The 26964-nt window shown below is 49.6% G+C and overlaps 1 protein-coding gene across 2 annotated transcripts in view; it reads right to left on the bottom strand.

Moving 5' to 3' along the window:
* The window catches only part of SLC9A8 (solute carrier family 9 member A8), a 147944-nt gene that overhangs the window by 29051 nt on the left and 91929 nt on the right, over positions 1-26964 (bottom strand). Inside the window, exons 1-7 of one of the 2 annotated variants that reach the window (XM_075350651.1) lie at positions 19322-19412; positions 17694-17869; positions 17307-17387; positions 15115-15173; positions 12265-12348; positions 11945-12046; positions 9867-9901 (exon numbers count right to left, since the gene is read on the bottom strand). In XM_075350651.1, the coding sequence (XP_075206766.1) occupies positions 9867-9901; positions 11945-12046; positions 12265-12348; positions 15115-15173; positions 17307-17387; positions 17694-17869; positions 19322-19335 (551 nt within the window). In that variant the 5' untranslated portion in view covers positions 19336-19412. Of the gene's footprint in view, positions 1-9866; positions 9902-11944; positions 12047-12264; positions 12349-15114; positions 15174-17306; positions 17388-17693; positions 17870-19321; positions 19413-26964 lie in introns of those variants that run through there. The other variant, XM_075350652.1, reaches the window with a different exon arrangement.

The raw sequence follows: 26964 nt of genomic DNA, 5'->3' as shown, positions 1-26964 counted from the left end.
GCTAGAAGAAAAGGAATTTACGGTAAGTAACAAAATTCCCTTCTTCTTCGGCGCTCCATTGGGAGACCCAGACGATTGGGACGTCCAAAAGCAGTCCCTGGGTGGGTAAATTAATACCTCAAGTTAGAGCTGCAAAACAGCCCTCCCCTACGAGGAGGCAACCGCCGCCTGCAGGACTCTTCTACCTAGGCTGGCGTCCGCCGAAGCGTAGGTATGCACCTGATAATGTTTGGTGAAAGTGTGCAGACTCGACCAGGTAGCTGCCTGGCACACCTGTTGAGCCGTAGCCTGGTGTCGTAATGCCCAGGACGCACCCACGGCTCTGGTAGAATGGGCCTTCAGCCCTGATGGAACCGGAAGCCCAGCAGAACGGTAGGCTTCAAGAATTGGTTCCTTGATCCATCGAGCCAGGGTGGATTTGGAAGCCTGCGATCCTTTGCGCTTACCAGCGACAAGGACAAAGAGTGCATCCGAGCGGCGCAGGGGCGCCGTGCGGGAAATGTAGATTCTGAGTGCTCTCACGAGATCCAACAAATGCAAATCCTTTTCATACCGATGAACTGGATGAGGACAAAAGGAAGGTAAGGAGATATCCTGATTGAGATGAAAAGAGGATACCACCTTAGGGAGAAACTCCTGAATCGGGCGCAGCACTACCTTGTCCTGGTGAAAAACCAGGAAGGGAGCTTTGGATGACAGCGCTGCCAGCTCGGACACCCTCCGAAGAGACGTGACCGCTACCAGAAAGGCCACTTTCTGTGAGAGTCGAGAAAGTGAAACATCCCTCAGAGGCTCGAAGGGCGGCTTCTGGAGAGCAACTAGTACCCTGTTCAGATCCCATGGATCTAACGGCCGTTTGTACGGAGGGACGATGTGACAAACCCCCTGCAGGAACGTGCGTACCTGAGGAAGTCGTGCTAGACGCTTTTGAAAAAATACCGATAGCGCTGAGACTTGCCCTTTAAGGGAGCCGAGCGATAAGCCTTTTTCCAAACCAGATTGCAGGAAGGAAAGAAAAGTAGGCAATGCAAATGGCCAGGGGGACACTCCCTGTGCCGAGCACCAGGATAAGAAAATCTTCCACGTTCTGTGGTAGATCTTAGCAGACGTGGGCTTCCTAGCCTGTCTCATGGTGGCCACGACCCCTTGAGATAATCCTGAAGATGCTAGTATCCAGGACTCAATGGCCACACAGTCAGGTTCAGGGCCGTAGAATTCAGATGGAAAAACGGCCCTTGTGACAGTAAGTCTGGCCGGTCTGGTAGCGCCCACGGTTGGCCGACCGTGAGATGCCACAGATCCGGATACCACGACCTCCTCGGCCAGTCTGGGGCGACGAGCAGGACGCGGCGGCAATCGGACCTGATCTTGCGTAGCACTCTGGGCAAGAGTGCCAGAGGGGGAAACACATAGGGCAGCTGGAACTGCGACCAATCTTGCACTAAGGCGTCTGCCGCCAGAGCTCTGTGATCGCGAGACCGTGCCATGAAAGTTGGGACCTTGTTGTTGTGCCGGGACGCCATCAGGTCGACGTCCGGCCTTCCCCAGCGGCGACAGATTTCCTGAAACACGTCCGGGTGAAGGGACCATTCCCCTGCGTCCATACCCTGGCGACTGAGGAAGTCCGCTTCCCAGTTTTCTACGCCGGGGATGTGAACTGCGGATATGGTGGAGGCCGTGGCTTCCACCCACATCAGAATCCGCCGGACTTCCTGGAAGGCTTGCCGACTGCGTGTCCCGCCTTGGTGGTTGATGTATGCCACCGCTGTGGAGTTGTCCGACTGAATTCGGATCTGCTTTCCTTCCAGCCACTGCTGGAAGGCTTGTAGGGCAAGATACACTGCCCTGATTTCCAGAACATTGATCTGAAGGGTGGACTCCTGCTGAGTCCACGTACCCTGAGCCCTGTGGTGGAGAAAAACTGCTCCCCACCCTGACAGACTCGCGTCTGTCGTGACCACCGCCCAGGATGGGGGTAGGAAGGACCTTCCTTGTGATAATGAGGTGGGAAGAAGCCACCATTGAAGAGAGTCCTTGGCCGTCTGGGAAAGGGAGACTTTCCTGTCTAAGGACGTCGACTTCCCGTCCCATTGGCGGAGAATGTCCCATTGAAGTGGGCGCAGATGAAACTGCGCAAACGGGACCGCCTCCATTGCTGCCACCATCTTCCCCAGGAAGTGCATGAGGCGTCTTAAGGGGTGCGACTGGCCTTGAAGGAGAGAGTGCACCCCTGTCTGTAGTGAACGCTGCTTGTCCATCGGAAGCTTCACTATCGCTGAGAGAGTATGAAACTCCATGCCAAGATATGTTAGTGATTGGGTCGGTGACAGATTTGACTTTGAAAAGTTGATGATCCACCCGAAAGTCTGGAGAGTCTCCAGCGCAACGTTCAGGCTGTGTTGGCATGCCTCTTGAGAGGGTGCCTTGACAAGTAGATCGTCCAAGTAAGGGATCACCGAGTGTCCCTGAGAATGCAAGACTGCTACCACTGCTGCCATGACCTTGGTGAAAACCCGTGGGGCTGTCGCCAGACCAAATGGCAGGGCTACGAACTGAAGGTGTTCGTCTCCTATAACGAAGCGTAGAAAACGCTGGTGCTCTGGAGCAATCGGCACGTGGAGATAAGCATCCTTGATGTCTATTGATGCTAGGAAATCTCCTTGAGACATCGAGGCAATGACGGAGCGGAGAGATTCCATCCGGAACCGCCTGGTTTTCACGTGCTTGTTGAGCAGTTTTAGGTCCAGAACAGGACGGAAAGAGCCGTCCTTTTTTGGCACCACAAACAGATTGGAGTAAAAACCTTGACCTCGTTCCTGAAGAGGAACAGGGATCACCACTCCTTCTGCCCTTAGAGAGCACACCGCCTGCAGAAGAGCATCGGCTCGGTCGGGATGTGGGGAAGTTCTGAAGAACCGAGGCGGAGGACGAGAACTGAACTCTATCCGGTACCCGTGAGACAAAATGTCTGTTACCCACCGGTCTTTGACCTGTGGCAGCCAAATGCCGCAAAAGCGGGAGAGCCTGCCACCGACCGAGGATGCGGAGAGAGGAGGCCGAAAGTCATGAGGCAGCCGGCTTGGAAGCGGTTCCTCCGGCTGCTTTCTTTGGGCGTGAGTGAGGCCGCCAGGAATCTGAGCTCCTCTGCTCCTTCTGAGTCCTTTTGGACGAGGAGAATTGGGCCCTGCCCGAACCTCGAAAGGACCGAAACCTCGACTGTCCCCTCCACTGTTGAGGTTTGCTTGATCTGGGCTGGGGTAAGGAAGAGTCCTTACCCTTGGACTGTTTAATGATTTCCGCCAATTGCTCACCAAACAGTCTGTCTTGAGATAATGGCAAACTGGTTAAGCATTTTTTGGAAGCAGAATCTGCTTTCCATTCCTTTAACCATAAGGCTCTGCGTAAAACCACAGAGTTGGCGGACGCCATTGACGTACGGCTGGTAGAGTCCAAGACCGCATTGATAGCGTAAGTCGCAAACGCAGACATTTGCGAGGTCAAGGACGCCACTTGCGGCACTGATGGACGTATGAGAGAGTCCACCTGCGCCAGACCAGCTGAAATAGCTTGGAGTGCCCACACGGCTGCGAATGCTGGAGCAAACGACGCGCCGATAGCTTCATAGACAGATTTCAACCAAAGGTCCATCTGTCTGTCATTGGCATCTTTAAGTGAAGCCCCATCTTCCACTGCAACTATGGATCTAGCCGCAAGCCTGGAGATTGGGGGGTCCACCTTTGGACACTGGGTCCAGCGTTTGACCACGTCAGGGGGAAAGGGATAACGTGTATCCTTAAGACGTTTGGAGAAACGCTTATCTGGATAAGCATGGTGTTTCTGGACTGCTTCTCTGAAGTCAGCGTGGTCCAGAAAAGTACTCAATTTACGTTTGGGATACCTGAAATGGAATTTCTCCTGCTGTGCTGCTGCCTCCTCCGCTGGAGGAGAAATATCCAGCAGTCTATTGATGGCCGCTATAAGATCATTGACCATGGCGTCACCATCAGGGGTATCCAGGTTGAGAGCAGTCTCAGGATTAGACTCCTGATCACCTAGCTCTGTCTCATCATACAGAGAATCCTCTCGCTGAGACCCTGACCAGCGTGATGACGCCGAGGGTCTCTCCCAGCGAGCTCGCTTAGGCTGCCTGGGACTGTCGTCCGAGTCAGAGCCTTCAGCCTGTGATGCCTGGGACCCCCTTGGAGCACGGATTAGTTCCAACTGAGGGGGACCGGGGAACATTGAATCAGCAGTGCCCATGGTCTGAGTGACCGGCCTGGACTGCAAAGTTTCTAGAATTTTTGTCATAGTCACAGACATCTTATCAGCAAAAACTGCAAACTCTGTCCCCGTCACCGGGGCAGGGTTCACAGGCGTCTCTGCCTGGGCCACTACTAGCATAGACTCCGGCTGACGAAGTGGCACAGGGACCGAACATTGCACACAATGGGGGTCAGTGGAACCTGCCGGTAGATCAGCCCCACCTGCGGTACAGGCAGCATATAAAGCCTGTGCCTTGGCACCCTTGCTTTTTGCGGATGACATGCTGTTGTCTCCTCAGAGCAATATAGGGGTATAAGCCAAGAAGCGACCGTACAGTGCAATATATAGGTACAGACAAAAGTACACAAAACAACACTGTGGCACTAGTGGGGTCAGCACCTAGGTGCTGCTTACCGCCCGCTTAACAGCGGGTGTGTGGTCGCCAGAATCCCCTGTCTGGGTCTCCCAGGGCTATGTCCGTTCTCCAGCTCAGACTGCGTGCAGGAATGGCTGCCGGCGTCCTGTGAAGAGGGGCGGGCCGTGGGCGTGCTGCAGACAAAGAGCGGGAAACTGGCGTCCCACTGTGCCCAGTGAGAGGGCTGGAGTATGTAAATAAGACTCCAGCCCTCGGCGCTGACTATTGTACAGCGTCTCTCCCCTTCCCTGACTGACAGGGCTGGGGGCGGGAACGAAACGTAACTAGGCCGCAGAAGCCGGGGACTAGATTTATAAGCGCTGCCGTCGTAAAAGCACGGTCGGCGCGAAGTCCCCGGCGCACCACAAGTCGCAGCCGCGCCGCAGTCTCCGTGGCGGCCGGCGCGGTAGTTCCCCACACATAAACTCACTCAGCTAAGCTGCAGTGAGTATAACCCAAGCGCGCAGCGCTACTGTCCCCGGCGCACTAGAACACCCAGCAACGCTGGAGTGTGTCTGTGCCTGTCGCAAGACTGCTACCACTGTACGGGGACACAGAGTACCTGAATGTTGCAGGGCCTTGTCCCTGACGGTACCCAGCTCCGTATCCAGCAGGATCTCCGGGTCTGTGGATGGAGCCCGGCCTCAGAGTCTGGAGGCCGGTAAGATCCCACTTCACCAGAGCCCTCCGGGGGATGGGGAAGGAAAAACAGCATGTGGGCTCCAGCCTCCGTACCCGCAATGGGTACCTCAACCTTAACAAACACCGCCAACAAGAGTGGGGTGAGAAGGGAGCATGCTGGGGGCCCTTTGCATGGGCCCTCTTTTCTTCCATCCGATATAGTCAGCAGCTACTGCTGACTAAACAGTGGAGCTATGCGTGGATGTCTGACCTCCTTCGCACAAAGCTTGAAAACTGAGCAGCCCGTGATCCCACGGGGGGTGTATAGCCAGAAGGGGAGGGGCCTTACACTTTTTAGTGTAATGCTTTGTGTGGCCTCCGGAGGCAGTAGCTATACACCCAATCGTCTGGGTCTCCCAATGGAGCGCCGAAGAAATAAAGAATTATCCTACGGCAAATGAATTGTGTAAAAACTGTATGACTATACCCTGCATTAACATCAGCATTTATCACATGATTTTACTCTTTTTGTATAACTATAACAGCATGTGCAAAACCTCCGCATCATAGTGTATTTCAGCACACTGTAACACTGCAACCTTTTAAACTCATGTTAAATGTCTGTCTATAATTCTGTTTGGTGTCTTGAATAAATTATATTTTTGCATTCACAATATGTGCAATTACTCCATTCTCTCTCTTTTTTGAAACTAATGGCTTAAGGAGTTAGCATAAAATATCAGATAAAATGAAAATCTGGATTTATTGTGTATTTATTACCTTTTTGAATTTAGCAAATGGTTGCAATGAAACAGAAAAATTAAAAAGGGGTCTGAATACTTTCCGTACCCACTGTATGTAAACTTCTGGTTTCAACTGTAGCTATGCAATAGAGTCGGCACTTGCACTGATATTGTGATGGCACACGGCTTCCGTACAGGTACAGAGGCCAGCACCAAAAGGATGAAATGAGCGTTTGCTTTGGGAAGATATTTGCTTTTGTAATTCTTGTCAGGGCATTTACATTAGTGTATATGTAGAGTATGGATGTGACGCCTTGCAAAAATAATAGAATCACCACAATTACAGGACGTCCATTTAGACCTAAAAATCACCGATATGACATAAAGCAATAGTTGTTTTAATAACTGGACAGTCTTGTCTTCATTTCAACTACCTGATAAAAAGGCAAGTAAATGGTTCTTATTCATGGAGTATGCTTTTTTCAGAACAAATCTATGTTGTGTAGGTGGATATCTACATACACCTCACACTGACTGTTGACTAATTGCAGTTTCCTAACATTACAGCTCCCTTACCATAAATAAATGGGGGAACTGTGAGGATTTTCTGCAGGCCGTCATCTTTATATGTTTTATACAAACTCCAGCAGACAGAAGTCCCATCTTCTCCACAGACAATGCAGATTAGTGATCGATCAGTGGATATCACTCCCATCATCCACACTCTATGACGGCTTCTCTTTAGCCCTTTGGTCTTTTTACAGGTAAATCTCATTTTATTCAATTAATCTACTCCATGTTCCCTTGTACGAAAACGGTGGATTTTTTTTCTGAACCAATATAGGAAATCGTAATCTGCAGATTATTGCGTTTTCTTTTTCTAATCAAAAAAGGTCCGTGGAGCCTCTGTTAGGAGTCTCGACACAGAAAATAGCCAGATATCCCTCCGGGAAGGACCTAGCCAAGGAGGGATATCTGGCTATTTTCTGTGTCGAGACTCCTAACAGAGGTTCCACGGACCATTTTTGATTTGCATACTTCCCATTGGGCAATGCACCTAGGATTTCACTTTGTTGAGCACCTTTGTTGGCTGCCGGCAGGGTTTTCTATGGCTGGTCTTGCTGAGATCAGTGATTGTTTTGTTTTCTTTTTCTATGCAGATTTGAAGCAGCGTTTATTTAATGAGGGTCATTTTTTCTGCTGAAACACTGGAATTTTGCTATTAAAGGGATATGCTCAAGTTTAAAAGTTATCCCTTGTACAGGGGGATAGCTTTCTGATTGTTGGGGGTCCGACCTCCATGGCTCCTAATGATTCCAAGCTCTGTAGAATGGAGCAGAGGGCAATAATTACTGTCCTAATCATTCTTAATATGAGCACTGGAGTGTGTTTTATAAAACCATAAAAGCCCATAGTAAAAAAAAAAAAACCTCCAAAAACTAACTAAATTACATCCACCTTGCTTTAAAGAGAACCAACCATCAGGTGCAACAGAGTTGGGAATATGTGGGTCAGGTCTTGCTATCTATTCCCGCCTGCCTGCCCTTCCACTCCCTGTCGTCGTCAAAGACGTTAATTCCAGCACATGAGCAGTATCATTTGTATATCAGAAAGTATTGCAGAAAACTCTTCACTAAGATGTCATCGACGTTGGCGCCTGAACGTAGCGCTATCTTTGTGAACACTATATCTCTATGCATTGGACTGTCGTATGCGCAATGCAGGGGCGGCGCATGCACCCTCTGCTCTCGTTGTGACCGCTGGAGTGCATGCGATCATAACAAAAGTGGAGACCGCCTCCAAAATCAGCTCACCGAAGACTGCATCCAGAAGAACACGAGCTGAACAATACTAACAAATGATACTGCTGGAATTAACGTCTATGACAGTGACAGGGGAGGAAGGACAGGTAGGCAGACAGGGCGGGAATAGACAGCAAGACCTGACCCACATATTTATTCCCGCCCCTGTTGCAGCTATCAATCAAATAACAGTGCATTTCTGTAACTTTCCTTGCACGTTTCTGAACTAAAACATCCAATCTCTGAACAAAAGGTATGCTTAAATTCAGCATCCTAGCGCCAGTATAGCACTGGCTTTACTTTATATATGAAAAGCCTAATGATTGGTTCCCTTTACATGATAATGTAGCATTTACGCTATGTGGCAATGTGGCCTTGAAGTTCTGCCTTGCACACCGGCTTTTGTTTCCTCGCATTAGTTTTACGTCTATCATTATTACAGATGAGCCATCAGATTTGCAGGACTCTGTTCCAGTGGCCACGTCAGTTCTTGGCCCCCAGTGAACCCACTTTTACCTCCTCAGCGTTTTTTCTGATTGCTAGGTCTGAAGTAACATCATAGATGGGCATGATGCAGCTTGGACAGTGGACCAAGGGCCCGTGAATCGATTTGTTCCTCTCCAATTATAACATTTTTATTTTCTTGACATTTTTCACTGAGTTTTCCACCCTAATCTCGCATATTTTCCTTTTATTACATTCCCATTGTCTTTATACATATATAAAACTCACACACACACACACAATCCCTGTGAGAGGTTCATGTTGCCGTTTCTCTTTATTCATCACATCTATAACTTGCATTTTTTTTTAATTCCTGTGAAAAATCCGATGGAGGGGGAGAAAAAAAAAAAAAAAAAAAAAAAAAAGGAAAAAAATTCTACACTCAGAACAAGCTGCATAAAATTACATAAAAAATAAATCTGAAAAATGCCACAAACAAAAAGGCATTGCTTTTTATTTTACTACAAACTTTCTATGGACTTGCACGTAAGGAAAAATAAAACCTCCATGGAACGCCGAGTTGTTTTCCAGACAGGTGATTGTAAAGAGAACTCTTAAAGTTTGAAGGGATCGTCCAGAATTAGAAAAAAAATATTAAATTAACCCTGCTGCTTTTGTTCAGAAACAAAGTTGCCCCTGACTATGGGTTGTGTCTGGAATCACAGCCTCAATTCACTGAAAAGGATATCAAGTCCAAACATATCACAGAAAAGAAAAAAGCAATTCTTATAAATACTTGGTCACAATGCAGGGAAAATAGGGTGTCTGTCCTTGTGGGGTGCACTTATATAGTGCTATCAAGACTAATAGGCTGTAAGCCGGCATGATGCACTACACGTAGCCCCATTTACATGAATAAAACCGAGCTGCAATACCACCCACAACCCATGATCAGAGGTGGCGCTGTTTCTGAAAGATATCGGACATCTTATTCTAATCCTGGACATCGCCTTTAAGGTATATACACATGGGTCAGACATATCAAGTCTGCATCCATCCAGTGGGAAATTCTCCAAAGTAAATACAGTGGTTCTACACATTCGCCATCTGCAATGTAGATTTACACTGGAGATTTCCCAACATTTCAGGGAAGTGCCCGTGTGGATCAGACATCAATCCTTTACATGGTTTCCCGTCAGGCCATTATTCTTGGCTAAGCTCTGTATGCCCTCTCTTTTATATCGAGATCACCTATTAAACATTGCTTTATGTCATACTATGATTTATCTGTTTGCTAAGAGGTCAATAAGCCGAGCGAACGTCCTCCATTGTGGCGATGTGATCACTTTTGCCCGAGGCGGTGTAGGTCTCATCTCTTGGGGTTGAGGTTGGCAGAGAGTTTTTCAGGAGCAGTAATGACAAGTGTTACCAAGTGACCGCCACGCCACACTTTTGCTTGGCACACACAGTTGTGTATTTACCCCATCTACTTTCCCATTAACTCCTTAACAATGGTTGTCTACTGGCACCATGCCACATCTCAAGTTACCACCGCATCAGCCATATCCCTGAAATTACCTGTCCGTCATTGTCAGCTTGTAAATAACGTCTGCCTGTCAAAAGAGAGAAGAAGACAGAAAAAATTAAAGGGAAAATCCTCTGATTAGCTGCACCAACCACATACATGTGGAGAAAAAGCTGCCCCGGGACGCAGGAGGTCTCTGTGGAGAAACGCAGTCAGAAAAAATGCAGATAATGGGTATTACACTCTCTATGGATAAGAGAAGAACACCAGGACAGAAAACCAGTGACTGTTTGGCTGCAGTTTCCATTATCATGTCTGCTCTCTATCTGAAACATAACATTTCCAAAACTGAACTTCTTCTACTCCCTCCATCTTCTAACATTCCTAAACCTGACATCTCCCACGCTGTGTGTGGCACCACAATAACTCCTAGGCCGTAGGTTCGCTGTCTGGGTGTTATATTTGACACCGATCTTTCCTTCCCCTCCTATATACAATCTCTTGCCTGCTATTGTCGCTTGAAATTCAAGAACATCTCTAGAATCTGCCCCTTTCCACCAAGGAAACCACAAAAATCCTCACCGTGGCCCTGATCCACTCCCGCCTTGACTACTGTAACTCTCTATTAAATGGTCTCCCCCTAACTAGACTCTCTCCTCTACAGTCCATCCTTAACGCTGCAGCCAGGGCCACCTATCTGGCTAACAGTTACTCGGATGCTTCTGCTCTGTGCCAGTCACTAGCCCCTCATATATCATAGCATCCAATTCAAATTAAAGCGCTCCACAGTGCGGCACCCCCCTACATCTCCACCCTCATCTGGGTCTCTCATCCTACCTGTTCTCTAAGCTTTGCAAATGACTTTCGACTAACATCCATAGTAATCCAAACCTCCCACTCCCTGCTTCAAGACTTCTCCCAAGCTGCACCAATCTTATGGAATGCTCTACCCCAAAATACTAGGACGAACCACAACTTACTCTGCTTCAGACGCTCCCTAAAAACACATCTTTTTAGCTTGGCCTCTCACACTCCCTAAACAAATTCAATTCACATACTCCCTCCACTACTTCTCAGAATATAACTCTCCGTCAAACTCCACTGCACCCAAAAGCATCAGAGAGATTGGCTGATGACTGGCCTATGCAGCCTTTATCTATTCCCCCATTTCTTTGAGATTGTTGGACTGTCGTAAATGAGCTCCTGTACCTTGTCCCCCAACTCATTGTAGATTGTAAGCTCTAAGGCTATGTGCGCACTTACCGGATTTTGCCGCGGATTTTCCGCAGATTTGCTGCATGTTTCGCTGCAGAAAATGTTCATAACATCTCTGCAGTGAATCACTAGCAAATCCTATGGAGAAAAAAAATCCTGTGCGCACTAGGCAGAATTTGACAGCTGCATGTTTTGCTGCGGAAATCCCGCAGCAAAAACAAGTGCATGTCACTTCTTTTCCGCAGGTAGCTGCGGGTTTTCCCTAATCTAATGTAAAAATCACGCAGGGAACAGCTTGCGGAAAAACCGCACCAAATCCGCACCAATTCCGCACCAAATCCGCAACAATCCGCATGCGGATTTTGGTGCGGAATTTGGTGCGGATTTTTTCCGCAGGTGATAACATCTTTGTGAGCCTGCGGAATTTACGCAAGGAAATTTCATTTCCCAGTGCGCACATAGCCTTACAAGCAGGGTTGTCTTTATTTTTGCCCTAATTATTGTATCTTCTATAACTGTTACTTGCTTGTACATGAACCCCTGAATTGTAAAGCGCTGTGGAATATGTTGGCGCCAAATAAATGAAGTTTGTTATTATTATTATTGATTACAATGAGTGAAAGTCTGTGATGAGGATTTACAACATTAATAGATTTTGGAAAACAGAGGATTGCTCATGCAACCTTGAGAAACCAGCAGAGACCTGCATGTGACTGGTCATGATGAGGGCTCTAGAGGATAGACTTATGTGAGGTCGACCAGACCCGCTAGCTTAGAACAGCTACAGGTCTCAGCGAGTATCCCCGCACAGAGACACAAAGGGATTCGAGAATGTGATGTCATCACAAGGCTATAGTCTCTAAGGAGATCCTTAGGGCCCGGTCCTCGTCATACAGTCCAAGTAATACACACTCACCTTTCCCAGAAAAAAAATGCCACCGCCCACAATGAAGGCCGAAATTGCTGTCCCGATCACAGCAAAAAGTGTGATGGAGCCAATGTTCTGGAAGAAGTTACCCTGGGAAAAAGAATGGACATACAGGGGATATTAATAAAGTGTCAGAACATTGACACATGACAGAGAGCTCATCATTATAAACACTCCAGAGATGTGTGGCGCTAGCACGAAGGACCAGCGGCACTGGCTGAAGGGGGGGGGGGGGGGGGGAAGGAAAGTGATGGAAGAACATTTTATGGCTACCAGGGAGTCCCGAACATACCTAAACATGGCATTACCTTATGCAAAGAGTAACCAGACTCAAAGATGATGGGCGGCAGCAACAGAAGAAAAAACATGTTGGGTCGAAACATCTCCTCCTCCTGCGTAAAGTAAAAAGAAAAGCAGCTTCAATCTTACAGCAAGTAAAAAGGCTGCAGCCGTCAGCATTATAAAGCCAGACATCAATGGAAATCATTCCGAAATTAGGAAGAAGTCTCCTGGATTTGTGTGATTTCTGTAAAACTACCGTAAAAGCACAGCACACACCAATATACTACAGTCGCCATAAGGGAACTAATATTATAATCTAATATATAAAGCTGAGTGAGTGTGTGTGTGTGTCCGCTAAAGGAATCCGCGACGTCGTATTTACAATCACAAAAGTTTGCACAGACGCCCCATGAGACCCAGGGAGCGTCGTAGACTATGTTTTGACAGAAAAATTTAACCCCGTGCTTTACAGTTAGTCTCTAAAATCCTGCTGCCATTAAACTGAATGGAGGTGGGAGCTATAGGTTATTAATAGCAACTGTCAGTGGTTGCTATAGGAACAAAATAAACTGTTAGTTGAAGCTTATGCGTGAGGTTATATGATGTCGGTGGAGAGATGCATAGAGAGACAGAAAAAGACAGACAGACAGAGACAGCCCGGGCAAAGAGACAGCCCGGGCAAAGAGACAGCCCGGGCAAAGAGACAGCCCGGGCAAAGAGACAGACAGACACACACACATAGAGACAGACACAGAGAGAGAGAGAGAGAGAGACAGATAGATAGACTGATACAAATACAGACAGAGATAGAAATAGTCATACAGACAAGGAAAGAGACAGACAGAGACTGGGAGAGAGACAGAAAGACAGTTACTATCCTGGGCAACACCCGGGTACTACAGTCAGTAATATATATATATATATATTACAGTTAGGTCCAGAAATATTTGGCCAGTGACACAATTTTCGCGAGTTGGGCTCTGCATGCCACCACATTGGATTTGAAATGAAATCTCTACAACAGAATTCAAGTGCAGATTGTAACGTTTAATTTGAAGGTTTGAACAAAAATATCTGATAGAAATTGTAGGAATTGTACACATTTCTTTACAAACACTCCACATTTTAGGAGGTCAAAAGTAATTGGACAAATAAACCAAACCCAAACAAAATATTTTTATTTTCAATATTTTGTTGCGAATCCTTTGGAGGCAATCACTGCCTTAAGTCTGGAACCCATGGACATCACCAAACGCTGGGTTTCCTCCTTCTTAATGCTTTGCCAGGCCTTTACAGCCGCAGCCTTCAGGTCTTGCTTGTTTGTGGGTCTTTCCGTCTTAAGTCTGGATTTGAGCAAGTGAAATGCATGCTCAATTGGGTTAAGATCTGGTGATTGACTTGGCCATTGCAGAATGTTCCACTTTTTTGCACTCATGAACTCCTGGGTAGCTTTGGCTGTATGCTTGGGGTCATTGTCCATCTGTACTATGAAGCGCCGTCCGATCAACTTTGCGGCATTTGGCTGAATCTGGGCTTAAAGTATATCCCGGTACACTTCAGAATTCATCCGGCTACTCTTGTCTGCTGTTATGTCATCAATAAACACAAGTGACCCAGTGCCATTGAAAGCCATGCATGCCCATGCCATCACGTTGCCTCCACCATGTTTTACAGAGGATGTGGTGTGCCTTGGATCATGTGCCATTCCCTTTTTTCTCCAAACTTTTTTCTTCCCATCATTCTGGTACAGGTTGATCTTTGTCTCATCTGTCCATAGAATACTTTTCCAGAACTGAGCTGGCTTCATGAGGTGTTTTTCAGCAAATTTAACTCTGGCCTGTCTATTTTTGGAATTGATGAATGGTTTGCATCTAGATGTGAACCCTTTGTATTTACTTTCATGGAGTCTTCTCTTTACTGTTGACTTAGAGACAGATACACCTACTTCACTGAGAGCGTTCTGGCCTTTAGTTGATGTTGTGAACAGGTTCTTCTTCACCAAAGAAAATATGCGGCGATCATCCACCACTGTTGTCATCCGTGGACGCCCAGGCCTTTTTGAGTTCCCAAGCTCACCAGTCAATTCCTTTTTTCTCAGAATGTACCCGACTGTTGATTTTGCTACTCCAAGCATGTCTGCTATCTCTCTGATGGATTTTTTCTTTTTTTTCAGCCTCAGGATGTTCTGCTTCACCTCAATTGAGAGTTCCTTAGACCGCATGTTGTCTGGTCACAGCAACAGCTTCCAAATGGAAAACCACACACCTGTAATCAACCCCAGACCTTTTAACTACTTCATTGATTACAGGTTAACGAGGGAGACGCCTTCAGAGTTAATTGCAGCCCTTAGAGTCCCTTGTCCAATTACTTTTGGTCCCTTGAAAAAGAGGAGGCTATGCATTACAGAGCTATGATTCCTAAACCCTTTCTCCGATTTGGATGTGAAAACTCTCATATTGCAGCTGGGAGTGTGCACTTTCAGTCCATATTATACATATAATTGTATTTCTGAACATGTTTTTGTAAACAGCTAAAATAACAAAACTTGTGTCACTGTCCAAATATTTCTGGACCTAACTGTATATATATATATGCGAGTACACAATGTTTAGTTTTATGGTCATGATGTATATTATGTTTTATACTCCACTCACATCCAAAGCTACATTCCCAGTTCTGTTATTGTATCTTATTGCACAAAAACAAATTTTCCCGGCTGTCACCTGTAATGGTCAAGAGCATATTGTGGATTGTGCACTGGTAACCCATTATAAGATAAGAGGAAATCTGCAGCTTTGGATGCAACTGGAGTACAATATTTGATTGATTTGCAGCGCTGTAGACGGTGGTTACACGTGTCAACATTTCATGCGTACCTTCCAGTTTGCCAGTTTCTGAGACTCGATGATTCTGATCACGGCACCCATCAGGATTCCTGTAAATATACAACACATTGAGCATTAAAAGGTGTCAGTTCTACACAATGCGGATCTACCACCTACAAAGCCATGTATGCCAGTGTAAGGAGAGGGACAGCCATGACTATATGTGCCAGATTCTTCACCGCAAACCCTCTCAAGAGCAGCTCCATTATCAGGTGTAATGTTCCCCAGCATCAAAGGGGGTGCTACACACAAACACAATCCCATTATTCATCAATGCCAATCAATACTACAAAAAACACCCACAATTTCCATGACCCAAAATCAGGCCAGCGAGAGCAGAGAGGGATGACTGCTGCAGCAGAGGCGGGACAGCAAGAGCAGAGAGGGATGACTGATGCAGCAGAGGTGGGACAGCAACAGCGGGGGGTATTACTGCTGCCAGGACAAGGGCAGCAAAGGGGGGATGACTGCTGCTGCAGAGGAGGAACAGCTAGAGCAGTGAGGGATTTACGGTATGCTGCTTCAGAGGCAGAACAGCTAGAGCAGTGAGGAATGACTGCTGCAAAACAGGCGGGACAGCGAGAGTGACAGGACAACGAGAGCAGAGAGGTGATGACTCATGCAGCAGAGGCGGAACAGCTAGAGCAGTAAGGGATAACTACTACAGCAGAGGCAGGACAGCTAGAGTAGGTGGCGCATTACGGTTGCTGAGACAACGAGAGCAAAGGCGGGACAGCTAGAGCAGTGAGAGATGACTGCTGCAGCAGAGCAGGGACAGCTAGAGCAGAGGGGGGGAAATGACTGCTGCAGCAGAGGAGGGACTGGGAGAGCGGAGGGGAATGACTGCTGCAGCAGAGGAGGGACTAGGAGAGCGGAGGGGAATGACTGCTGCAGCAGAGGAGGGAAAGCTAGAGGGGGGGATGACTGCTGCAGCAGAGAATTGGCAGCTAGAGCGGGGGTGGAATGACTGCTGCAGCAGAGGAGGGAGGGACAGCTAAAGCAACAGGGATGACTACTGTAGCAGAGGCGGGACAGCTAGAGAATGGGGATGACTGCTGCAGCAGAGGAATGACTGCTGCAGCAAAGGAAGAAATGACGGCTGCAGCTCATGCAGGACAGCAAGATAAGGGGAGGGGTGAATGTCAACAGTTCACAAGACTATCCTCTGCTGCAGCAGTCATCTCCCTGCTCTGGCTGTCCTGCCTCTGCTGCAGCAGATGACTGCCTTTTGAACTGTTGACGTTTTCACAAAAAAAAAAACCAAAAAACAATTGGTCTGATCTCTATGTTAAGACCCCCCCCCCCCAAAAAAAAAAAAATAAATAAATAAATAAATGCTGGCATAATAGCCAAGGTGTATTTTAGAATTCTGGCCTTTGGTAATAGATTGTAACCTGATTGTTGATTTATACCAGCACATATCTTACCACGTTTCTACAGAGTGATAATAGATGTTTTACACATTTTTATGGGTTTTATGTAATCATTTCCTTTTTTTGGATCTTCCTTCTTCAATTTAAGAATTATCTATTCACACCCGTCATAGGGGATACAGCAGTCCAAGCAATTTGTATTTAACGATAATTAGGTTCCCCTGAAAACCTGTGACCAGCGCTGTCCTGGCTGATCGCTCCGTTTTGTGTAGTTTTTATAGATCTTGATTTCAACGTCATTAGATTCTTACAAATATCCCATATACGTATGACAGCCCCTCTGCATTACGCAGCGCTGCAGTATTACAGAATGGCGGGGGGCACTTGTGTGTAAGCACATCGAGAAAGGGCCACGTGAGCAGACAACTTGGCCTAACTATTCCGTTATAATACCCTATGGATCTGCACTTGTCGTAACTGAACACATTGCCCCTCCATGCCGCCGTCTGACAGCTGGCATAGCAATCATGGAAACACAACGCATTATTCCATATAACAATGTGCTGGATTATTGGATACCTGGTTGAATACTGTGTGAAAGACGTAAACTACTTATAACACGGTTTTGATATTTTATTATGGAGGTAGGCGCTGTCTATACGTGGCAGGCAACCATCAGTGCTGTTTACATACAGGAGGCAGACCCCAATGTACAGCAATTGCATCGTATAGGAAGCTTATACATGAAACCTGGGGGTACACAGCGCCGAAGTCCAGGACCTCACCCGAATACTTATACCGGACACTTACCCAGTGAGACCACCGCAACGCTCTCTGGCAGGAAGTGCAGTCTGTACTTGATGAGCAGATGAACCAATACGATGCAGATCGCTGAGAAAAGAGTGGGAGATTAATTGGGGGCATCCAACAACAGACCTACATTATAAGACCAACTGGGTCAATCATTGGCCGTTACATTCTATAGCCTCACAGACCACCATGTGTCACCACCCTCCATAGGGGGGGGGGGGAATGTGTGAGTTACTTATCACAACTAAGATGAGTATGAGTTTTCATAATGAAGACACTGAACATTAACCTTCACCCAAAAGGACGACATTATGGCGCCTGACTTGAAACCCCCAAAATGGAACGGCCAATTACTGGACGCTACCCAAGAAGATGGACAACACTCACCCAAGACAAGGAGGCTGAAGAAGATGGACATCCCACTAGACTGCTCCTCTTGTTGTGCCTGCACCCCCGTCTGGACAGGAATGATGGGCTTGGCAGGGGTGGGGAGCACCATCTTTGTAATTGCCAATGTGGTAAGGAGCGTGCTATTAAAATCTCCATGGCTGTCATTTCTGATCCTACAGAACAGACAAGCTCAAAGTTAAATACCCAAATACATGCACACCTCAATATCTAATACATGGACACAGCAGCGCTCCATATCTGATGCACAGACACCGCAGCACTCCCCGTCTGATACACGGTCACCTCACCACAACTTGTAAAAAGCCACCACAACCACAGGCCCCGCACCACAACCAATACACAAACCCCGCACCACAACCAAACACACAAACCCCGCACCACAACCAAACACACAGACCACGCACAACCAAACACACAGACCACGCACCACAACCAAACACACAGACCACGCACCACAACCAAACACACAGACCACGCACCACAACCAAACACACAGACCACGCACCACAACCAAACACACAGACCACGCACCACAACCAAACACACAGACACCGCACCACAACCAAACACACAGACACCGCACCACAACCAAACACACAGACACCGCACCACAACCAAACACACAGACACCGCACCACAACTTGTAAAAAAGCCTCCACACCACAACCACACACACAGACGCCGCACCACAACCAAAACACACAGGCCCCGCACCACAACCAAACACACAGACACCACAACCAAACACACAGACACCACAACCAAACACACTGACACCGCACCACAACTAAACACACTGACACCGCACCACAACTTGTAAAAAAGCCTCCACACCACAACCACACACACACAGACCACGCACCACAACCAAACACACAGACGCTGCACCACAACTTGTAAAAAAGCCCCCAAACCACAACCAAACACACAGACGCTGCACCACAACTTGTAAAAAAGCCCCCAAACCACAACCACAGATGCCGCACCACAACCAAACACACAGACGCTGCACCACAACTTGTAAAAAAGCCCCCAAACCACAACCAAAGATGCCGCACCACAACCAAAACACACAGACGCCGCACCACAGCCAAAACACACAGACTCCGCACCACAATCAACACACAGACCCCGCACCATCCCGCTTCTAATACACACAATACTCCCACCATACGGTCACAGGTCGCATATAGCAACTGATAAAGAAATTATCCTGGCCCTTCACATCTGTGTTGGTGTAGTACACAGATCTAGCATTCCAGCAGGTCTGATCACACGGAGTCCACTGATTGCAGCTCTGAAGCCCCCTCCCCATACAGGTGACATATACACAGTGCACGGCATCCATGTAAATACACCAGATATAAATATATTGATAACCATCACCGACCCCAGAATTCCCCACATTACCAGTGATAATTATCAGCCAGAGATCAATGTACATTCCCAATCAGCAGCTCACAGTGACACACAGCTCAGTGTGAGGAAATGCGCCTTTAATGGGTATCAAAACACAGACATAATAGGGTTGGGGCGTCCTCTATCACCCGCCGCCATTACACCCCACTACCGGGTCACCCCCATATAAGAAGCTAAAGACTTACTCCGCCTCCGCCATATTGGCACACCTCGGCGAGGGTGTACGGGATCATAGAGTCCGGAGCACAGCGCGCCTCCTCCTGGTGACGTCACACACCGAGTCCAGCGGCTGAACTGCCGCAAGTGGGGAGACGTCGCTCGTTACCATGGAGACACTTCAGCGATGCGAGGCTGCGTGACGTGTGAGATCCTGGTGTGTGTGACTCATGTGTCCTGGTGGGCAGTACATGGTCCTCACTTGTCAGCCCTCAGCCATAATCTGTCACTCAGCCAGTTCTCGTTGTTTCCCTCACAGTCCTCGAAGAGCCATCACTTTCATCGTCACGGGCTTGTTTTTGTGCAGTTTTTGAATGAAGCCCTCCATTTTACCACTTAGGCCTAGTGCACACATTGAGTATTTGGTGAGTTTTTTTACCTCAGTATTTGTAAACGTATATGGCCACGTTCCTACAATCAGCATTTGTCGAGTTTTTCACGCTGCAGACTTTCTACACCATAGTTTTTCATTCTGTTTTTTTGTCTTGTGTCATGCTTTAAATAAAACTACAGTGCTTTTGAAACAGCCTGGTATTAACATCATTAGGCAGCGGATTACATGCGTTTTTGATGTGTTTCAACCACGTAAATGTACAAAAAAAACTTGTGTGGTTTACCTGCAGATGTTTCGCATCTAAGGCTGGAGTCACACTTGCGATTAAGGCTATGTGCGCACGTGTGCGCTCTGCACTGCACCGAAAAGATGCGCTTCAGAGCGCAGCTGAAAAGCTGCGTTTTGAAGCGCATGGTGCCAGCGAGAACGTGCGCTCTGCCTGCATGACCTGCCATAGACAGAGCAGGAGCTGCCGGCAAAGCGCACGGAAGAAGTGACATGTCACTTCTTAGAATGCAGCGATTCGGGCAGCAGCCGAAGCGCTGCGCTCTAATATGCCACGTGCGCACGGACCCTGCACAATCTCCATAGACTGTGCAGGGGACGCAGGACGCATGCAGTTACGCGCAGCGTAACTGCATGAATTACGCACACGTGCACACATAGCCTAACTCGCACGAGTGCAATGCAAGAGAATCTCGCATTGCACTCGGACCAATGTTAAAGGGGTTATCCGGCTTCTTTGACATTTTTTTTTTATTTCCCTATGGGGCTACATTGGGGCAGGTAAGTAGATAGAGACCACTTACCTGCCCTGCTGTCAGCCCCTCTCCCCCGGCTCAGAGCGGTCATGTGACCGGTCCTGACGCAATTTTGCTGCTTCCGGTCATTTCATGTCTACATGGGCAGGGCCATGTTGACATGCAAATGTGGAACAGCATGTCGCCTCCCTGCTGGGTGTCTACAGTGCGAGGAGTCACCGCCCCCTTCCCTGCACCCTCCCACACATTCCCCCCGCACCTCCAGTAACCTCCCCCTGCACTGCTGTGGGGTCCGTGACCTGGGGGCGGGGCCTGGCGGCAGCTGCCGTGGTGTCAGCGCCAGCACCGGGTCCCCTGCCCAGGATCGCACATTCAAATGTACCGGCATCACAGATCACCGATGCCTGTACATTTGAAAGTGCTGATGAGAAGCAGCGCAGCGCTGCTTCTCATCACTGTCCCTCCCGCTGTCTGTGCTCTCTTCAGTACAGTGGTGACGTCACTACTGTGCTGAAGAGAGCACAGACAGCGCACGAACGTGCAGGAGCGGCGGGGACCGAGGACAGGTGAGTATGTACTCCACATGTGTTCCCTATGGGGATGGGGATGGGGGGGGTTGCAGAGCCATATGTGTGCGTGTGCGGTACAGAGCCATATGTGTGCGTGTGCGGTACAGAGCCATATGTGTGCATGTGCGGTGCAGAGCCATATGTGTGCGTGTGCAGAGCAATATGTGTGCGTGTGCGGTGCAGAGCCATATGTGTGCGTGTGCGGTGCAGAGCCATATGTGTGCGTGTGCGGTACAGAGCCATATGTGTGCGGTGCAGAGCCATATGTGTGCGTGTGCGGTGCAGAGCCATATGTGTGCGTGTGCGGTGCAGAGCCATATGTGTGCATGTGCAGAGCCATATGTGTGTGTGTGCGGTACAGAGCCATATGTGTGCGGTGCAGAGCCATATGTGTGCGTGTGCGGTGCAGAGCCATATGTGTGCGTGTGCGGTACAGAGCCATATGTGTGCGTGTGCGGTACAGAGCCATATGTGTGCGTGTGCGGTACAGAGCCATATGTGTGCGTGTGCGGTACAGAGCCATATGTGTGCGTGTGCGGTACAGAGCCATATGTGTGCGGTGCAGAGCCATATGTGTGCGTGTGCGGTGCAGAGCCATATGTGTGCGTGTGCGGTGCAGAGCCATATGTGTGCGTGTGCAGAGCCATATGTGTGCGTGTGCGGTACAGAGCCATATGTGTGCGTGTGCGGTACAGAGCCATATGTGTGCGTGTGCGGTGCAGAGCCATATGTGTGCGGTACAGAGCCATATGTGTGCGGTGCAGAGCCATATGTGTGCGGTGCAGAGCCATATGTGTGCGTGTGCGGTACAGAGCCATATGTGTGTGTGTGCGGTGCAGAGCCATATGTGTGCATGTGCGGTACAGAGCCATATGTGTGTGGTGCAGAGCCATATGTGTGCGGTGCAGAGCCATGTGTGCGTGTGCGGTGCAGAGCCATATGTGTGCGTGTGCAGAGCCATATGTGTGTGTGTGCGGTGCAGAGCCATACGTGTGCGTGTGCGGTACAGAGCCATATGTGTGCGTGTGCGGTACAGAGCCATATGTGTGCGGTGCAGAGCCATATGTGTGCGTGTGCGGTGCAGAGCCATATGTGTGCGTGTGCGGTACAGAGCCATATGTGTGCGGTACAGAGCCATATGTGTGCGTGTGCGGTACAGAGCCATATGTGTGCGTGTGCGGTGCAGAGCCATATGTGTGCGTGTGCGGTACAGAGCCATATGTGTGCGTGTGCGGTACAGAGCCATATGTGTGCGTGTGCGGTACAGAGCCATATGTGTGCGTGTGCGGTACAGAGCCATATGTGTGCGTGTGCGGTGCAGAGCCATATGTGTGCGTGTGCGGTGCAGAGCCATATGTGTGCGTGTGCGGTGCAGAGCCATATGTGTGCGTGTGCGGTGCAGAGCCATATGTGTGCGTGTGCGGTACAGAGCCATATGTGTGCGTGTGCGGTACAGAGCCATATGTGTGCGTGTGTGGTGCAGAGCCATATGTGTGCGTGTGCGGTACAGAGCCATATGTGTGCGGTGCAGAGCCATATGTGTGCGTGTGCGGTACAGAGCCATATGTGTGCGTGTGCGGTACAGAGCCATATGTGTGCGTGTGCGGTACAGAGCCATATGTGTGCGGTGCAGAGCCATATGTGTGCGTGTGCGGTGCAGAGCCATATGTGTGCGTGTGCGGTACAGAGCCATATGTGTGCGTGTGCGGTACAGAGCCATATGTGTGCGTGTGCGGTACAGAGCCATATGTGTGCGGTGCAGAGCCATATGTGTGCGTGTGCGGTGCAGAGCCATATGTGTGCGTGTGCGGTGCAGAGCCATATGTGTGCGTGTGCAGAGCCATATGTCTGCGTGTGCGGTACAGAGCCATATGTGTGCATGTGCGGTACAGAGCCATATGTGTGCGTGTGCGGTGCAGAGCCATATGTGTGCGTGTGCGGTACAGAGCCATATGTGTGCGGTGCAGAGCTATATGTGTGCGGTGCAGAGCCATATGTGTGCGGTGCAGAGCCATATGTGTGCGGTACAGAGCCATATGTGTGTGTGTGTGCGGTGCAGAGCCATATGTGTGCGTGTGCGGTACAGAGCCATATGTGTGTGGTGCAGAGCCATATGTGTGCGGTGCAGAGCCATATGTGTGCGTGTGTGGTGCAGAGCCATATGTGTGCGTGTGCAGAGCCATATGTGTGTGTGTGCGGTGCAGAGCCATATGTGTGCGTGTGCGGTACAGAGCCATATGTGTGCGTGTGCGGTACAGAGCCATATGTGTGCGGTGCAGAGCCATATGTGTGCGTGTGCGGTGCAGAGCCATATGTGTGCGTGTGCGGTACAGAGCCATATGTGTGCGTGTGCGGTACAGAGCCATATGTGTGCGTGTGCGGTGCAGAGCCATATGTGTGCGTGTGCGGTACAGAGCCATATGTGTGCGTGTGCGGTGCAGAGCCATATGTGTGCGTGTGCGGTACAGAGCCATATGTGTGCGTGTGCGGTACAGAGCCATATGTGTGCGTGTGCGGTACAGAGCCATATGTGTGCGTGTGCGGTACAGAGCCATATGTGTGCGTGTGCGGTACAGAGCCATATGTGTGCGTGTGCGGTGCAGAGCCATATGTGTGCGTGTGCGGTGCAGAGCCATATGTGTGCGTGTGCGGTACAGAGCCATATGTGTGCGTGTGCGGTGCAGAGCCATATGTGTGCGTGTGCGGTGCAGAGCCATATGTGTGCGTGTGCGGTGCAGAGCCATATGTGTGCGTGTGCGGTACAGAGCCATATGTGTGCGTGTGCGGTGCAGAGCCATATGTGTGCGTGTGCGGTAAAGAGCCATATGTGTGCGGTGCAGAGCCATATGTGTGCGTGTGCGGTGCAGAGCCATATGTGTGCGTGTGCGGTGCAGAGCCATATGTGTGCGTGTGCGGTACAGAGCCATATGTGTGCGTGTGCGGTACAGAGCCATATGTGTGCGGTGCAGAGCCATATGTGTGCGTGTGCGGTGCAGAGCCATATGTGTGCGGTACAGAGCCATATGTGTGCGTGTGCGGTACAGAGCCATATGTGTGCGGTGCAGAGCCATATGTGTGCATGTGCAGTGCAGAGCCCGATGTGGGGCTGTTATTTGCAATGCTGTAGTGATACCAGGTCAGGTGCTGGGAAAGAATACTGACAGGGAATGTGTGTGCAGGGGGCGGGCAGAGGGTGGGGCTGGACACTGGGGTGGGGCTGGACACTGAGGCTGGGCGGTGACAGCTTTGACTGAGGTTCAGCACAGGAAGTGGTCATGTTTGCTGGATCTGAATGTAAACAAGAAGCTGCAGAGAATAAAGGGATAATTCAAGAGGAACAAAAGTTAGAAAACAAAAAAGAACAATGTAGGTGTGATTTATATGACAATACAGCACAGATAAACTCAAAAATTTTTGTTAAGCTAATGTCGGACAAAACTCCTTTAAGCAATGAGGCAGCTCAAATCTGCTATTTTTTTCTCAGCTCAAATCGGACTGAGATAAAAAAATCTTGCGCGAGTCTCTCCAATGAAAGTCTATGGGTGCAAGAAAAACAACGGATGTCACACGGACGGCACACACACCATCCTAGTGACATGCGTTTTTCTAAATACATTTATCGCATGTTGCAGAGAACACTGGAAATGAGTGAGCTCTGTCGGTGTCGGTCAGTCTCTTTCTCTGTCGGTCTCTCCCTCTCGGTCTCTATTCTCTCTCTGTTGGTCTCCCCCACCCCCTCTCTCATACTCACCGATCTCCGATCACCGACGCGGCACTGCACGGCTGTCACAAAGCTCCGGCGGCTTTTGAAAAAGCTGGCCGCTCATTATTCCATCACGTATTCACTGCTTTCCCCGCCCACCGGCGCCTATGATTGGTTGCAGTCAGACCTGCCCCCACGTTGAGTGACAGCTGTCTCACTGCAACCAATCACAGCTGCCGGTGGGCGGGTCTATATCGTGCAGTAAAATAATTAAAAAAAAAATGGCATGCGGTCCCCCCCAAATTTCATACCAGTCAGAGTAAAGCCACACGGCTGAAGGCTGGTATTGTCAGGATGGGGAGCCCCACGTTATGGGGAGCCCCCCACCCTAAAAATATTAGCCAGCATCCATTAGATGCGACAGTCCCGGTACTGTACCCGGCTCATCCCGAATTGCCCTGGTGCGGTGGCAATCGAGGTAATAAGGAGTTAATGGCAGCAGCCCATAGCTGCCACTAAGTCCTAGGTTAATCATGGCAGGCGTCTCCCCGAGATACCTTCCATGATTAACCTGTAAGTTAAAGAAAATAAACACACATCAAAAAATCCTTTATTTAGAATAAATGACAAAAAAACCCCCACCCTCTTTCACCACTTTATTAAAGTCCCCAAATACCCCGCCAGGTCCGACGTAATCCACAGAGGTCCCACGACGCTTTCAGCTCTGCTACATGAAGCTGACAGAGAGCGGCCACAGACTACGACCGCTCTCTGTGAGCTCCCCGCAGCAACTGAAGTGAATGGCGCTATCTACCATGATGTCACTCAGGTTACCCGCGGCCACAGATCTCAGGTGGAGGACTCCAGCTGTGTCCGCGGGTAACCTCAGTGACGGCACAGCTGATCACGCAGATCACTTCTGTCACTCAGGGCAAAATCAGGCCACGACGTTGTCGCGGGCGGGGAGGACGCCGTCGCTGCTGCGCTCTCGCTAAGCTAATGCTCGGGTCCGGCGCTGCTGCGGCTGCTCGGTGGCTTGAGCGGTGGGCCGGATCCGGGGACTCGAGAGGCGCTCCTCGCCCGTGAGTGAAAGGGGTGGTTGGGTTGGAGGATTTAGTTCGTGACGCCACCCACGGGTCGTGGTGAAGATAGGCACCACCGCTGCTGATGACGGGGATCCCGGGAGCGATGGTAAGGAGCAGCTGGGATGTTGTTTTCCCCCTCCGTAGGTAGGGGTCGGTGGTCCCGGGGCCCGGTGATGTTGTGACGGGGAGGCAGGGCTGGTGAGGTGCAGGGTTGCAGGGACAGCGCGGCGCGGTGCCGGATGGCACGGGTGTACTCACTCAGCAAGAAAGGTACAAAGTCCTCGGTAAACCAAACGGCTGGATGGACGGGTCCCGCAGCCGGCTGCAGTGTCTCTCCCCGGACAGGTGATGGCGGCTGTCTTTCCCTGCACCTTGATGTTCTCCTTCTGACTACTATGGATTCCCAACGGTAGGCCGCTCCCCGGTGTATGGGTACCGGAGAAGCCCGTTTGCCCGCAGGCGCTGGCCCTTGGGTCTCTAGCCTTAGGCGGTAGCTGTATACCCTCACGGTGTGGGCTGTTGCCTTCAATCGGGACTTTTGCTGTTGTGAAACCCCTGGGGTTACAGTCACATTCGGATCTGACTATTGTCGGCGGCTCCAAGCCTGGTCGGGGTCCGATGGCCCTGCCTGTGTGTGCTGGCTTCACTTCGCTCCCCGGTCGGTACTGGCGGGCCGTCGCCCGACCCCGGTCCTACGGTTCCGCGTTTCTCCAACACTTCTGCAGACGGCCACCACCGTCTACCAACCTTGCTGTCAGTGCCTGGGCCACAAACCCAGACACCCAAGTGCTTGCTCCTCTCACTTCAAACTCCTAAACTGTTCTGACACTTTTCCCGCCTCCAGGCCTGTGAACTCCTCGGTGGGTGGGGCCAACCGCTTGGCTCCGCCCCACCTGGTGTGGACATCAGACACTGGAGGGAGGCAACAAGGATTTTTGTTTGGCTGGTGTCCCTGTCTAATGGGGGTGGGGGTGTTTGTATGTTATCTGTGACGACCTGGCTAGGCCAGGGCGCCACAACACACAGACAGAGCCACAGGATGACAATGAAGTCGGGTGAAGTTCATCCGAGTTCATTCTGATCGTGCGGCTCTGTCTGTGTCTGCTGTCAGCGGCCATGTAGCAGAGCTGAATGACAGATGACATAGCTGCTGAGAATAA

Source organism: Anomaloglossus baeobatrachus, chromosome 5, assembly GCF_048569485.1.
Source record: "Anomaloglossus baeobatrachus isolate aAnoBae1 chromosome 5, aAnoBae1.hap1, whole genome shotgun sequence".
Lineage (NCBI taxonomy): Eukaryota > Metazoa > Chordata > Amphibia > Anura > Aromobatidae > Anomaloglossus > Anomaloglossus baeobatrachus.
Note: the sequence above shows the minus strand (reverse complement) of the source record. Positions and strands in the feature narration are given on the sequence as shown.